The 14,648-nt window shown below is 42.7% G+C and overlaps 1 protein-coding gene across 2 annotated transcripts in view; it reads right to left on the bottom strand.

Annotated features, from left to right (window-relative positions):
* The window catches only part of TCERG1L (transcription elongation regulator 1 like), a 212,710-nt gene that overhangs the window by 37,834 nt on the left and 160,228 nt on the right, over positions 1 to 14,648 (bottom strand). For both annotated transcript variants that reach the window (XM_048506355.1, XM_048506356.1), the window contains exons 6-7: positions 7,603 to 7,694; positions 2,714 to 2,802 (exon numbers count right to left, since the gene is read on the bottom strand). In XM_048506355.1, the coding sequence (XP_048362312.1) occupies positions 2,714 to 2,802; positions 7,603 to 7,694 (181 nt within the window). The remainder of the gene's footprint in view (positions 1 to 2,713; positions 2,803 to 7,602; positions 7,695 to 14,648) is intronic.

Genomic DNA, 14,648 nt, shown 5'->3' with positions numbered 1-14,648 from the left:
TATCAATTAACGTTTATGGGGCATGTGGCTCATTAAGGGGGGGGGGAATGTCCTAACCAAAGGCTTCACCCTTGTATTGTAGTCAGACCTGTTCAAATTTGGTTCTGACCTGAAACAGGGCCTATCTCTCTCCATGCTATCCTGTTGTTACCTGGTTCTCCCTGGCTGTCATTGTCCTCCACCAAATAGCGAAAGCTTACCTTTGTGAAGGGAGTAGCTAACAGTGGAACCCTTGCAAAATAAATTTGCTATCATCTATGACCACTTTCTCCAGGGCCTCCTAACTCTTCCAAAGTCTGAGAAAACACAATTCCCATCAACTAGGGCAGAAAATGAAGGGAAGATTTGTAAAATAAAATTAAATAAATAAAAATGGGCAAGTTTAATTAATTAATTTATTTATTTATTTAGTGGATTTATATCCCACCCTATCTGCAAAGGGTCTGGGCAGGTTACAACATAACTTAAAACATTCAATGAACTTTAAAATATAAATCCTATTTTTAAAATGTAAAACCAATTAACAAAATATTAAAATAACACTGCACTGATAATTAAACTGATGGCATAAATTAGTCCTTCCCACCATTTCCACCCTTCCTTTCCCCCTTCCCTATGGAGACCAAAAGATGTTCGGTTACATTCAATCAATCCAGCTGGCTAGTTGGAAAGGCCTGGTGGAACAGTCACATCTTCCAGGCCCTGCAGAATTGACATCATTCCCACAGGGCTCTGACATCACTAGGTAGCTTGTTCCACCAGGCCGCAGCCAAGGTCATAAAACCCTGGCTCTCATCAAAGCCTCTCTCGGGCTGGGGATCACCAGGAGGTTCCCCTGTGACGAACGGAGGGGCTTTGTAGGGCAATATGGGGAGATGCGATCCTGAAGATAATGACCTCTCCCCTCTTGTTCATTATAATACACATATCCCATCACAAATATAAGGTTTGTTTCTTATAAAGAACACAAGGGAGATGGCAGACACCAATGCCTCTGCAGAATGGGATTTCCTTTTCATGCCCTCACAAAAATATCATTTTTTTTAGTGTTTGACAAAGATGCAGAGATGCTGGGATCAAAATGGGGGTGGTTAATACTATTTGTATTACACTGTGAATGCCTATGCAAAGCCAATGGGAGTGGGGTAGTCTGCAGAGAAACAACCAAAAACTCACCTTTTTCATTTGTTTTAAACTGTACAACCCAGAATCCCACTCAGCGATCCTGCTTTTGCTCACGAGTGACATCCCAGCATATGCCTGGTGATGTCACATCAACCACAGAATCCAGCAGAAGCATGGAGCGAACCTGAGAGTGGAAAGGGTTTGGCATCAATTCCAGGTTTTTACTAGGTGTATTAATTTAAGTGAACCATTTGGTATGAATTTAGACACAATAATGTACTTTTGTCAATGTGTTGCTTTTGTATCTAAAGAGTTCTAAAAGAAGATGATGCTCCCTGAAGGTTTGCTCCATGTTTCAGTGTGATTCTGTGATGGATCATTTGATGGAATCAGCATGAAGCTCAATGGATGTAACTCTTGATCATCAAGCCCATCATGACACTTCAAGAGCATTTCCCTAGAGGCAAACCAAATCCGAGGCTTCTCTCAATTTAATTCTTTCCATTTCGATTGAGTTTGAACAGGTATGAGAATTTCAAATATGTCTTAAGACTTATTTCTAGTTAGATAATGAAAAGTGCATATAGAGTGATGACCCAGTTTGAAATTTTAGGATAGAAAAGGCTACAAATGCAAATATTTAAGTAAATATATAACCACTACCACCTATTTTTGTACAGTTATGTAAACCATGGTATAAATTTACAATGGCTGTTTATAAAATAACACTTTTTCCTTTCTTTTACTCTTATTAGGCATGGCAAAATAAGTCATGAATAGTGCGATCTTAAGAACATTTTCCTGGGAGCAAGTCCCATTGAGTAGACTTCAGTAAGATTCTGTGGAGATCTGCTTAAGATAATACTGTTACAGTGACATCCTAAGAAAAGTTTTTACCAAAAGATAGAATCATAGTATTGGAAGAGGCCACAGGGGTCAAAAAGTCCAACATGCTGCCATGCAGGAAATATGTAACCAAAGCATTCCTGACACTCCTGACCTTTGTAACAGTGCAATCCAGAGGGGGAAACCCCTCAGGAGGTGATGTGACCCTGGAACCAGAATAAATACCACTTGCACCATCACAAGAGGTATTTATGCCAGTGCAGAGGCATGCTGGCACTGGGGAGATATGCAGCAGCATGACACTCGGACACCAGCACCACAACAATGTTAGTGCTCTTCCAGAGCAGGAGCCCACACCAGTGCCAAAGGGGGCATTCCCAGGGGGAGGGCTGACTTCAGTTGGCTTCCTGAGCCCTTTTGGCTTGGGCCACCCATATTTGCCAGCACAGACTTATGCCAGCAAAAAGGTTGGCACAGCCCATGGAGCTGCACATAGTAGTTCAATGGGGAGCATTGCTGTTGGCTTGCTGGCCATGGTGCAGCAATCATCTTTGGAAGACATGTGGCTGCATTAGCCCTGGCCACACTGCTCCTACACCCCCTCCCCTCAGGGTCGCACTGCTCAACAATTGAAGCCAGTGGGCTAAGAAGGGGGTGTAACTCTGCCTAGGATGGTAATGTAATTCATGTTTGGCAGCGGTCCTTACAGTCAAGGAATGAGAAACAGCTTCCATATGCTTACCAAGGAGATCCTGGGACAGGAGTGGATGCCACAGGCTTGTTGCCATTTGAAGCACTGTCATCTTCTGGGAGCAGTTTTATAGAACAACTCTTCACATGGAAACAAATAGCAATGAACCAACAAAAGGCATCGTTAACATGATGAGTTCTATTTATTCACGTTAATCATATTATTTTGCAGCCATACCAGCAATGCGTCTGTCCACAGATTAGCTAGTTTAGGCTGGGGGTGAGGGGGGTGGGGAGTGGAAATTAGAAACATATGCCAGTTGAGATAATTAGGCAATTGTTATTCCATACTTATCCTCAATAATAGCACAGCTTTACAGAACACACACAATATGTGTTTAAAAAGGCAGAGATTTGTAACTGAAAAGAACCAATTGACTCAATTTTATGACTCAATTCCTTGGTGTCAAAACAGACTCAACATGCAGAAATTATTTTACAATTGATATTAGGGAGATTAGGCTTCAAATTTAATATTTGCCACAGTTTGTTAAAAAGCTTCTCTTAGTGCCAACACTCTCAGCACACACAGTTTATCCCCAGGCTGCAGCCCAATATGAGCAAGGGTTTTCCTACATCTGCTGAAATGGTAGCACAAGGGAGTGTTAACCACCCAAACATTCCTTGGGGAAACCAAGCAGAACAGTGCAGCAACATGGTGGCTGGCATGGCTTGAGAACTTGTGACTGACTCAAATTCACCCAGTGAGCTTCTACAGCAGGTTCCAGAACCTACATCCTGTATCATTAGCAAGATGCTGTTCATGGGTTTTATATAACTGAAAGAATTCTAGGTAGTGGGGACGACTCACTCCCAGCCAGTCATCTCATGTGACTCATTTCCAGCCAAGCTGTGTGTGATGTGCATGATGTTGTGCATGATGATTGGCCACCCAGGCTGTTCAGAAGCCAGCAGCACCTGAACTCTACTCTGCCTCGTGAGACAGTGCAACTGCCACCATGTCAACCACCTCCTGTTGCTGGGCCTGGTGGCAGCAGCCAACAAGAGGCAGACAGCTCAGGGGTGCTGCTGTACCCACCACTGAGCCTAGAGGACAAGGGCACATGGAGCCCTTGTACAACGATTTTTCCTCAGGCTGTTTTCTCAGAGCATTGCTCACCTCAGAAAGCACCTGTGAGAAAACCAGAGGCGACAATGATGAGGATGACACTGTTGGTAAATGCAGTGGAAGACACTGTCCTAGTGAGAAGGAGAGTCATGGCTATTTCGTCATCCATGATTGCAGGCAAATGAGGGTAGCTGGTTCTAGCCTGGGGAAGGGATGGAGCCACCCTTCCCAAATAACATGCACCTGCAGAATGGGAAATTCATGGAGATTTGTGGAGGGGGAGTTTGAAAAGGGGAGGGCCCTCAGAAGAGCATATCCTGCCATTTTCTCCAGGGAACAGTTGAAATCTCCAGGCCCTACCTGGGGTTGACAACCTTACAGAATCTCTGGAATACAGAGATCAGCTTCCCAGCCATCTCTTATAATGTCTTCTATGACGGTTTTCCAGAACCCATTGTTCAGCACAATGGGCTTTACTGCTAGTATACGCATCCTCCAGTAGTCTCTAAGGACTCAAATGGGCTGTGGAGTGAACTGTACATTACTGAATCATTCCCTCCAACACAGTGTAATGCTTAGAGTCTTGGACAAGGATCTGGGGAACAGGTTCAGATCTCCAATCTTCCATGGAATATTACTGAGTGATCTTTATCCATTTGCATACATTCAACCTAACCTACCTTACGTGGTTGTTGTGAGGTGTAAATGGGGGGAAAACCAATGTGTGCAAGCCTGTGCTCCTTGGAGGAATAACAGAATGAAAATGTAATAAATAAATAAATTGATGATCCAGCCCCTATTTATTTATTTATTTGGTGTTGTCAAGTCACGCCTGACTTATGGTGACCCTGTAGGGTTTTTGAGGCAACAGTCATTTGGAGGTGATTTGCCATTGAGAAAAAAGTGCCTAATAAAGAACAAAAATCTACAGACAGCAATTTTTGTATATTTAATGTGTGTATATATGTGTTTTTAATTCAATAAAGATATGAAAAAAGTGGCATGATTTGGACTAAGCATGTTCATTGCCCTATAGAAGCTGCAGATTATGTTGAAGATAGCTGAACTTAAATGAAAGGGGAAATGAAAGAAAACAGAGGATAGAGGCAAAATTGACCTGTTTGTGCCCGTAGCCAGAGGTGGGATCCAACCAGTTCTCACCACTTCTCTTGAAGTGGTTACTAATTTTTTCTGAGTGCCGAGAAGGGGTTACTAGAGCAACCTCCCTGCCCAATAGGGACTGGAGGTGCGTGTGTGCGGCGGCGCCACTGTTTGAATCCCACCACCATCGGAACCTGCCCGTAGCCATTTATAACATCCTTATATTATAAAGAATGGCCTTATAATAAGGATCTTTAGAAAATAAATAGAATATAAAAGTAAATGTTGAGGGCTGACAAAGAATTATGGAAGGGGGATAAATCTCCCCTTCCATAATCCTTTGTAAGCCATCAACTTTTACTTTTATATTCTATTTATATTCTAAAGATCCTCAAGATCAACAACCTGCACTATAATATCCATCCAGTCTTTGAGAAGACCTATTATAGTCATTCTTCAGAAGATTAAAGCCAGTTCATGAATGAATAAGCAGTGTGTCTATATGACCTATTGCCTGAGAGTGATTTTTTTTAAAAAAACAAGAATATACTTAAACAGTGCTGTGCATCTTCAAAATGACTTAATGGATTTTAAAGTATTTCAGTGCCTCCATAATGCAGTAGAGATGTTGGGGCCGTACAGCAAAGGAGATCTTAAAGATTACACTTCTGTGAATGCACAAGAACTCTCCAAGGCCTGATGATATGCAAAGAAAATATCAGGGACACCTCTTCAGCCTTTTCCCCAGCAAAGCAGTAATGAATATTGATGTTCTTGGACCTGGGCTCTGGGAAGGTTGTGTCTGCTGTAGAGATAGGGCCAGCATTAGCATAACCTATGGTAAGGCAACTGTCAGGGCCCATTGTTGCTGATCCCCACCCACAGACTTCCTCTGCCACTTCTCTGTACCTGTTCTCCCAATTGCCCAGTATCACTGTAGAATGTGGGTGGTGCACAGTAATGGTACTCTTGGGGGCTGTGGCAGACACTGCATACAGTGTGGAAAGGATGTACAGGTAGTATAGGCAACTTGTCAGGATTGCACAAGTGCCTGCTTCATTCAGTCAAGCACAAGTTAACTGCTGAAGTCACGTTGGCTTCTGGAAAGATCTCTCTGTTTCTTTTTCCAGCAAAAGAGGAGAGACAGACACACAGGCACATATAGACTGCACTGACACCCAGACCGAAGACTTGCATAGATAGAGTTCACTGTTCCTATAGCTAGTGTCACTTTATTTATTTATTTTTATTTATTTTTGCTCTTATATCCCGCCAATCCTCCGGAGGGCTCGAGGCGGCTTACCATCAAGATGTAATAAAACATGTTAAAACAGTACAAAAATATAAGTTACAAAATATAAATGCTAAAACCCAAGTTTTAAAATAATTAATTCTAGATGGTGCCAAAAAGAGTCCTAAACAATATAATGGAACCGGTGTACGAGACATATCCTAGGCGGGGATCAAGAATGATATCACAGCTGGCCTAACAGGAAAGGTCCAGTGGAATAGCTCTGTTTTACAGGCCCTGTGGAACTGAGACAGATTCCACAAGGCCTGGATGTCCTTAGGGAGCACATTCCACCAGGTTGGGGCCAGGACCATAAAAGCACATTCCACCAGGTGGGGACCAGGACTGTAAAAGCCCTGGCCCATGTTGATGCCAGCCAGACATCCTTGGGGCCCGGGACCACCAACATTTTTTTGATATCTAGTAAATTTTTACAAAACAACTCACTTGCATCTTTGCTGCATTATTTGCTCTGCTAATTCGTTGTAATACAACACAACTGAGCATGGGCTTGCTAGTGGGAGAAGGCGCACAGGCAGGTGGAAGCATGCAAGCATGGAAACGGAAAAGAAAGCACAAAGAAAGCACGAAGAAGGTACTGGTGGTGAGCAGGCGATCTTGGTTCATTGTCTGCCCTGGACCTCCCACAACTTGGAACAATCTCTGCACAGACTTTACTTCCTTTGGCACAAGACACTTCTGTTTGCAGTACACCAATGGTTTCCAAAGAGTCCTTACTGCCTTGTGCAAGAGGAATATGCCCTGCAGAGAAGGACCACCCTCAGAACACCCAGAGAGAAGAGTGCATGGAGCAAAGGCATACGATCCAAGTCATTTAGCAAAAAATGGTAGGGGCATCCCTCTAGTCAAGTGAGTCAACAAGATGGTAGAACTTCAGAAGTCAGTGCCCTGCATAGTAGCATAGAACTTGTTGAACTGTTTAATGACTTTGTTTTACAACTTTATGAATGATCGGTAGCAAAAAAAACCCCATTTTTCAAGCAAATAAATCAGTAAATAGGGATTTGTGCCCAGTCATTTAGGATCTAAGGTCAAATCTCTTTGAGTTTCAGGGCAAAAGTATAAAGGAAATCCTAAGGAGTTTTTTGATATCATTTCATTGTTTGGAAGCACCTTCATATAAGAAGCTGTAAAAAAAAGTAGCACATCAGATAAGAGTTTTCTTTGAGCAGGGATATTTTATTATGGTGACTAATAAATATTTTTTAAAAATTACAAAATAATGAGAGAACGTTGAAGTTCTACGCCATGGGACTTATCTAGATGAGTGAAATGACTATTACTTCTGACTCACCAAGACAAAACCATGGCACAGTAAATCATTTATACAATAAAGACATATGTTTAATCACTTCAGATCACTATCTTTTCAAATGAGAATGAAAGGGAAAAAACAAACCTTGTTTTCATTCTCTGTTGGCTTGTTTTTTATTTCAGTATGCAGAATCAGGGTTGGCGGGCAGGAAGATCTGTTTGATTCTTTGCCTTTATCTGAAATGGAAAATAATACTACATTAATTAAATACAATAAATGTATCATATAGAATATTTACAGTTCCATTTGAAATGCAGAAGTGAAGCAAACAAATGGCTCTATGATTTGACACAAATGTAGGTCTTATGAGTTCTACAATATCCAAAACTGTAATGTGAAAGTCTAAAAATGAATTCTGGTTAACAACAACACAGTTCTTGGTTAAAAGGTACATGATGAGACAAAGTAGGACTGGGGTGGATCTGTATTTGGACTGGGGAGAGGGGAAAATAGGCATGCCAATGTTGTGCCAGTTCACTCTTTCAGTGAAACACCAGAATTGACACCATTATGTTGGGGGTGATGTTCTAAGATTTGCCCCAAGCTCTAGTTTCAGCAGGGGCATACCGCCCTAGGGACATGGGGACACCCATGTCCCCAGGCACACACATTTCGATCACATAATCAAATAGCATGCACCCCAGCCATATGACACCAAGCCCCATCCCCTGCCTCCCTGCAGGCAGGCTTTTGAAAGCTGGAGTTTTCTGAAAGCATGGAGGCCGAGGGGCAGGGGCTCCATGCTTTCAAAAGCTGGCTTTCAAAAGCTCCGTCTTTCAAAAGCAGCCCTGCATGAAGGCTGGGGAGCAGGGTTTGGGGGGTGCCCCCACCCACCAAGCCCCACCCCCTTGCCTGCACAGAGGTTGGGGTGGCCCCACCCCCTGAGCCCCCACCAGCCTTCATGCTTTCAAAAGCTACAGCTTTCAAAAGTAGGCTGGCACGGAGGGCGGGGGCAGGGCACAGAGGGTGGGATCATGCCCACGAGTCCCGCCCTTGAGAATGGCAGGGCATGGGGGAGGAGGGTGCCCAGAGAAGGAATTGTCTCTGGGAGCCATTTCCTCCTGATATGCCTCTGAGTTTCAGGCAAATCTCAGAGTGTTGCCTTTGACATAATGATGTCACTTCCTTTTTTGCTGGAAGCGATGTGAATTGGCGAAACATTGTCCCCCAACTCACTTTATTCCATTTTTTTCCTGCTAGGCCTTGAAAATGCTGGTGGGGGTGGAAACAAGGGATATTGCAATGGCAGCCACTGTAGCAAGAGACCTGGCATGACTAGTTTCAACAAAGAATAGAGTTTCATACTTAACAAGGCACTTATAAAATAATGCCACCATCAAAATTACAATCAGGAAGTGAACTGACTCTTTTTTACCATTGGCATTCTTGGCAATTCTCTTGAGTAACTAAGAAAATGGCTGTGGGCATAGCTGCTAGTGAGATGTATCAACTGTGTACACAACAAAGAGCAAAATAATCACAGTCACAATTCAGAACCTTCCTATGAACATAAAGATCTAGCGGAAGCTGGCACTTAGGCTAGTTAATCTACTTTCATTCTGCAAATTGAGATTCGTGCTGGGACAAAACCCCTGACAGAATGTTGGCAGATACATTTTCTCAAAGCTAGGGGCATTTCCCTTGATGCTTGGAAACAAAAGACTAGAATTTCTTCTTAAGCTTTCTAAAAATAAATGATCCACAGTGAAGAAAAGGATGAATTCTCATCAAGAGCTGTATTATCTATTTTTTATTTTAAAACGTTTACCCTACCCATTAAATGTAACCTTGGATGATTAGCAACACTCAGAAAAATTAGCATTAATTCTTCAGAAAGAAGTAAAGATGGATTTTATGATATTGGAGAGAGACAGACAGCTTGAAAAAAACCTGGATCTTGTATCCAGTTTTAGAACTTATCTGATGTATTAATATTTTATTGTACAGCAAATGGAAAATAACGAGAGGTTAACATGGGGTCAAATGGGGAAAATATAATCCTCCCCACTAAGAAGGCTAACTTTCTGAGTTCATTTTTTAATTTAATCTGTGCAAGACTAATAATCTTGTGAGCAACTATATTGCAAAAGGGACAGTATGCAGGAAAACTGGACAGCAAGTCGGAGAGCCAGTGTGGTGTAGTGGTTAAGAGCAGGTGGACTCTAATCTGGAGAACCAGGTTTGATTCCCTATTCCTCCACATGAGCGGCAGACTCTTATCTGGTGAACTGGATTTGTTTCCCCACTCCTACACATGAAACCTGCTGGGTGACCTTGGCCTAGTTATTGCTCTTCAGAACTCTGTCAGCCTCACTTCACCACACAAGCTGTCTGTTGTGGGGAGAAGGGAAAGGAGTTTGCAAGTCCCTTTGAATCTCCTTACAGGAGAGAAGGGGAAGGGGTGTATAAATCCAAACTCTTCTTCAGTTTGTCTCTTTACTGCATCCATAATGAACTTACTCAAACATCCATTCAAGGGGGTTAAAATAGTGCACAGCTTACCCATCTGCACCCTTCACATCAATGGCACAAACATAAATAGATCCTTCATATATAAATGTAATGTGCAGTTTTGACCCTGCAGTATCAGGGATAAGTATCAGCATAGCATATTGGTTAGGCTAAGAATAGGCAACTTTTTTTCTCTATCCGGAGTGCCAAAACCCTGGCAATGTATGCTTGGGGAGATGTTGGTTGGAAGAATACATGAGAGACATCTTGGTGGGAAGAATACATGAGAGACATCTGGAGGCTTATAGCCACTATTTCCAACTGAAGGAGTATTTCCACCACACTATGGAAGTTTCCTCAAAAACACCATTCTGAACACCACCAGCACAATATTCTCACCACCACCAGTCCAACAAGATTCTACACAAAGAATCTTGTATCATCCCTGATAATGCCAGACCTCATGAACCATAACTTCAGATTTGTAGAGCCCCGGTATTTTTAGGTACTACAATGCACTTATTATGCCGCCAGCTATTTGATGGTGCAGACGGTAAAATAACACTTTTCGTAGGTAAATGCACTCCTTCTTGAGATTCACTGTTCACTACATTTATCAGTATGCTATCAGCCACCCTCCAAATCACACCACTTCTGAACATCCTCATCTGAACAAGGAACAAACACTTGCAGGTTTATATCTATTCTCCAAACTGCAATCCACCTGAAGGAATTAGGAGATATCTTGATACAGCTAGACAGTATCCAAAGTCAATTTCTATAAGAGACCCAATGAGGAAAACAACAGAATGCTTCTTGTACAGCCAGGCGTTTTCAATGCAAGTCGATACTAATCCGGTTCTGGTGGGTTTTCTGGGCTGTGTGGCCGTGGTCTGGTGGATTTTGTTCCTAACGTTTCACCTGCATCTGTGGCTGGCATCTTCAGAGGTGTATCTCAGATAAAAGTCTGTTTATATCACTGTGTTTAAGATGAAAAGCGAAAGTTTAGCGAGGTGCATATTGTCCAATTCTGGGACATGGGACAATATATCATTACCAAACTTTCCTTTCTCGGACTTAGGCTCACTCAAGACATGTAGACACCACTTTCAACGAGCTTTCGGCGCCTCCTTTGAAGCTGTGCGGAATAGGAAAATCCGCTTGCTAACAGTTGTGAAAGTGGTTTGAAAACGCATTATTTTGCGTGTGCGCAAGGGGCCTTAGACACAGTGTGAAACAGACTTTTATCTGTGATACACCTCTGAAGATGCCAGCCACAGATGCAGGTGAAACATTAGGAACAAAATCCACCAGACCATGGCCACACAGCCCGAAAAACTCACCAGAACCAGAATGCTTCTTGTTTGACACCTATTGCTAACAGCTGAAATCTCATCAGTCCATCATACAGAAATTGCAGATTCTCCTGAATGATGATCCCTTCCTCTCACAGGCATTGTGAGTTTGATGGTGCTAGCTGAGTGCTTTCTTTGAGACATATCTCCCTGTCCTGAAAAAACTACTTAAGAGCAACAATGGGCATACAGTCCCAATAACCTGATACTATCCATACTTGGACTCAGCAAGAACTGTGAAGGAGGAGCTCACAAAATAACCAACAATAACCAACAAATGTATGTATGCTATTACACTTCATTCTACTTTGTCATCCTTTCCCCCTTCTGATGTTTATCACTTTGGGCATATATATCTTAGCCAAAGGAATATAACACTTTTATGTATCTGATAACTTTGGCTGACTCATGAAAGCTCTTGCCAGAAATTCTTCAGTCTTCAAGGTGCCAAAGACTCATTGTGACTTTGGCTTTAACAGATGAATCAGACACCCCTCTGGAATTAAAACAACAACAACAACAACAACAACAACAACAACAAATTAAATAAATACAACAACAGAAACACATGATACATGCCTGATGAACATTTCTGAATTTGATCAACATTTTTAACTTGAAGTGTAGAATAACATAGTTTTTAAAGCTTATATTCTTTTTTTCTTTCAAGGTGATCAAAGCCCAACATAGAGAATTCCAAATTAGTCTTCTATCCATGTACTACACAGGTAAAGTCTATGAAAATTCATTGATGGACCTTTATCAAGCACCTAGAAACTAATCTCAGGGCACAGTAAATTACAGACTTGACAATGACTTATTGTCATTTTGGCCCCAGACTATTTGTATGCCAACAATGGAACAGAATCTTGACAATGTATTATCGAAGGCTTTCACGGCCAGATTCAACTGGTCTGAAGGAAGCTGGCTGGTTGGCTGGAGCCCAGAATTCTTGTTCTGGTCATTTAGCTCAGACATCTGTGGCTGGCATCTTCAGAGGTGTATCACAGAGAGAAGTCTGTTACAATAGATACCTCACTAAACATTCCCTTCTCATTGGACACAGTGTGCGTAACAGACTTCTCTCTGTGATACACCTCTGAAGATGCCGTTTCAATAGAGCTATTGGTGCAGGTGAAATGTTTGGAAATGCAAGATCTACCAGAACACGTGCTTCGCATTCTGTTCCGCCAACAACCAGCGAATTCCCGACAACGAAATCCTTACCCCCGAGGGATGAAATTGGCGTAGTCCGCCAAAACCAAAGGCTCAGCTGAAGAAAAATCAGTAAGGCCGTTTCTGCACGGCCAGGAGGCGCCCCCACGCCGGCAGGAGTTCTGCCGGCGTGGGGGCGGGAGTCGGTTTGCACGCGACGGTGCCGCAGCAGGCGGTATGGCGGTTTTGATTTGCGTATGCTCCGCGACGTGAGCTCTGCCTTCTTCGCTTCATTATTTCGGCGTTTATCTTCGCCATGCCCTCCCCGACTCCTGGGGAGGTCGGAGGATAGTGTAGCCGATTTTGCGATGCCCTGCAAGCAATTTTAGGAGGACACCAAGTGGCGCGGAGATGGGAGATAGCGCCTTCCCGGCGGCGCGGTTCGTGACCGCCGCCACAGGGATTACGCTCCCTCCCCAACAACAACCCTGCGCGGTTGTTGGTTTAGGGCGCTTTGACGCCGCCTCTGGGGAAAATGGTAAAGAAGAGTCAGGTCACGGCTGCTGTTTGTTTCTGTGTCGGTGATAAATGGGCCGTGCAGAAACGGCCTAAGAGAGAGAAGATGGAGGTCTTATTTCATACCACTTGTGATCATCTTTGAATGGACTAATACACGTGTGCCTAAGGATGATCTTGTACATGTTATATCTTTGGATTTCCAAGAAGCTTTTCTCACTAAAGACTCCTGGGTAAGAAGTTGTATGTAAAGGGACAGGTCATCTGGTATATTAGAATTGGCTAAGCAACAGAAAGAAGGTAGTATGCTAATTCTCTAGTTCAGAACTTAGTATTATTCCCTTCAATGAAGTTTTCCATGTAGGGATAGGATTGTCTGGCATCCCTGCTGCTGCTGCTGAGGCTGCCAATCATCAGCATTATTATAATGTTATAAAAATCTATGTTTTAGGTTTCCTGAACTCACAATAAAGCCTTTAGGCCTTTCTATTGTGATATAAAGGGAAATTATATCTCTACAATAAAAGGGGCTAGACCAATACTTAAAAAAAAAAGAAAGATAGGAGTTTAGGAAACCAATAATTATAACGTTATTACAATTGAACAATATTTAACTATGAATTAGAAACAAAAAAAGACATCTAGTGGTAACAGAAATGGCTGCCACAAGAAAATAAGGCAGAGAAAATGGCACTGATGTGGGTGGGATTTTTTTTATCCACGTAGGTGTCATTCCAAACTTCTCTGGCATCTTTCCCAAGATATCATAGATTAAGGATGCTCAGATTAAGGATGCTGCTTTAAGCTGAATGTAAGTTCAAAACTACAAGAGGGTGTTTAAATGAGTTCGGTGCAATTCAGTGTTGGAAGTGAAGGACCTTATGCGCTGTCTCCTGCCTCAACAACAGAGGGGACTGATCAGTAAGTCAGATAGCTTGGGGATGGGGAGGAGGAAGTCAAGACACCAGGCATTTTTTCTCTACTGCTCTGGCACTATCCCTTTGATGTGTCCATTGCTACTGTCAGGGAACTTCCTTCCTTCCTGCTTCTCCTCCACACATTCTCATTCTCATTCTTGCACAATACTCCTCCATCTTACACCATGTCTGTAGACAGATGCAAACAGCATCCCTCAGCATCAAGCTAGTTTGATTAAAATAGAGAACCTATTTCTCCACTTTCCTATCCAGGATGGAGTTCTCTAATAAAGTCTCCTGTTATTAGTTAGAAACTTTGAATTGGCTCTGAGCTGCTTTTGCTTTCAGCACACATGTATGTTTGGGTAAGCTCTGTTGTATTTTGCCTCTGTGAACTCTGCTGCAATCAAAAGGTATCTCTTACCAGAGAGAGAATTTCCTACATTCGGCTTGGGGCTGCTGTGCAGGGGGGAAGAGAGGACTCTTGATTTGTAGTTTCAATGAGGGGCAAATAACTCTCCACCCAGGTTTTCACTTGTGAAAGGCAGGAGACCCTCCTTCCTGTAGCTGCTGTGCGGTGATGGGGAAAGCAAGTTGTACCTCAAGAGCCTAGACCCAACTCATTAAAAATATCTCATGCAGCTTGGCCCCGCCAGGACTCTTTGGAATGAAAGACTGAAAGGAGAGTTTTCTTCCTTAGGTTTATGCTGATAATCACAGAATCGTAGACAGGCCA

Source organism: Sphaerodactylus townsendi, linkage group LG08 (assembly GCF_021028975.2).
Source record: "Sphaerodactylus townsendi isolate TG3544 linkage group LG08, MPM_Stown_v2.3, whole genome shotgun sequence".
NCBI classification, from domain to species: domain Eukaryota; kingdom Metazoa; phylum Chordata; class Lepidosauria; order Squamata; family Sphaerodactylidae; genus Sphaerodactylus; species Sphaerodactylus townsendi.
This window is presented reverse-complemented; position numbering and strand designations above follow the sequence as displayed.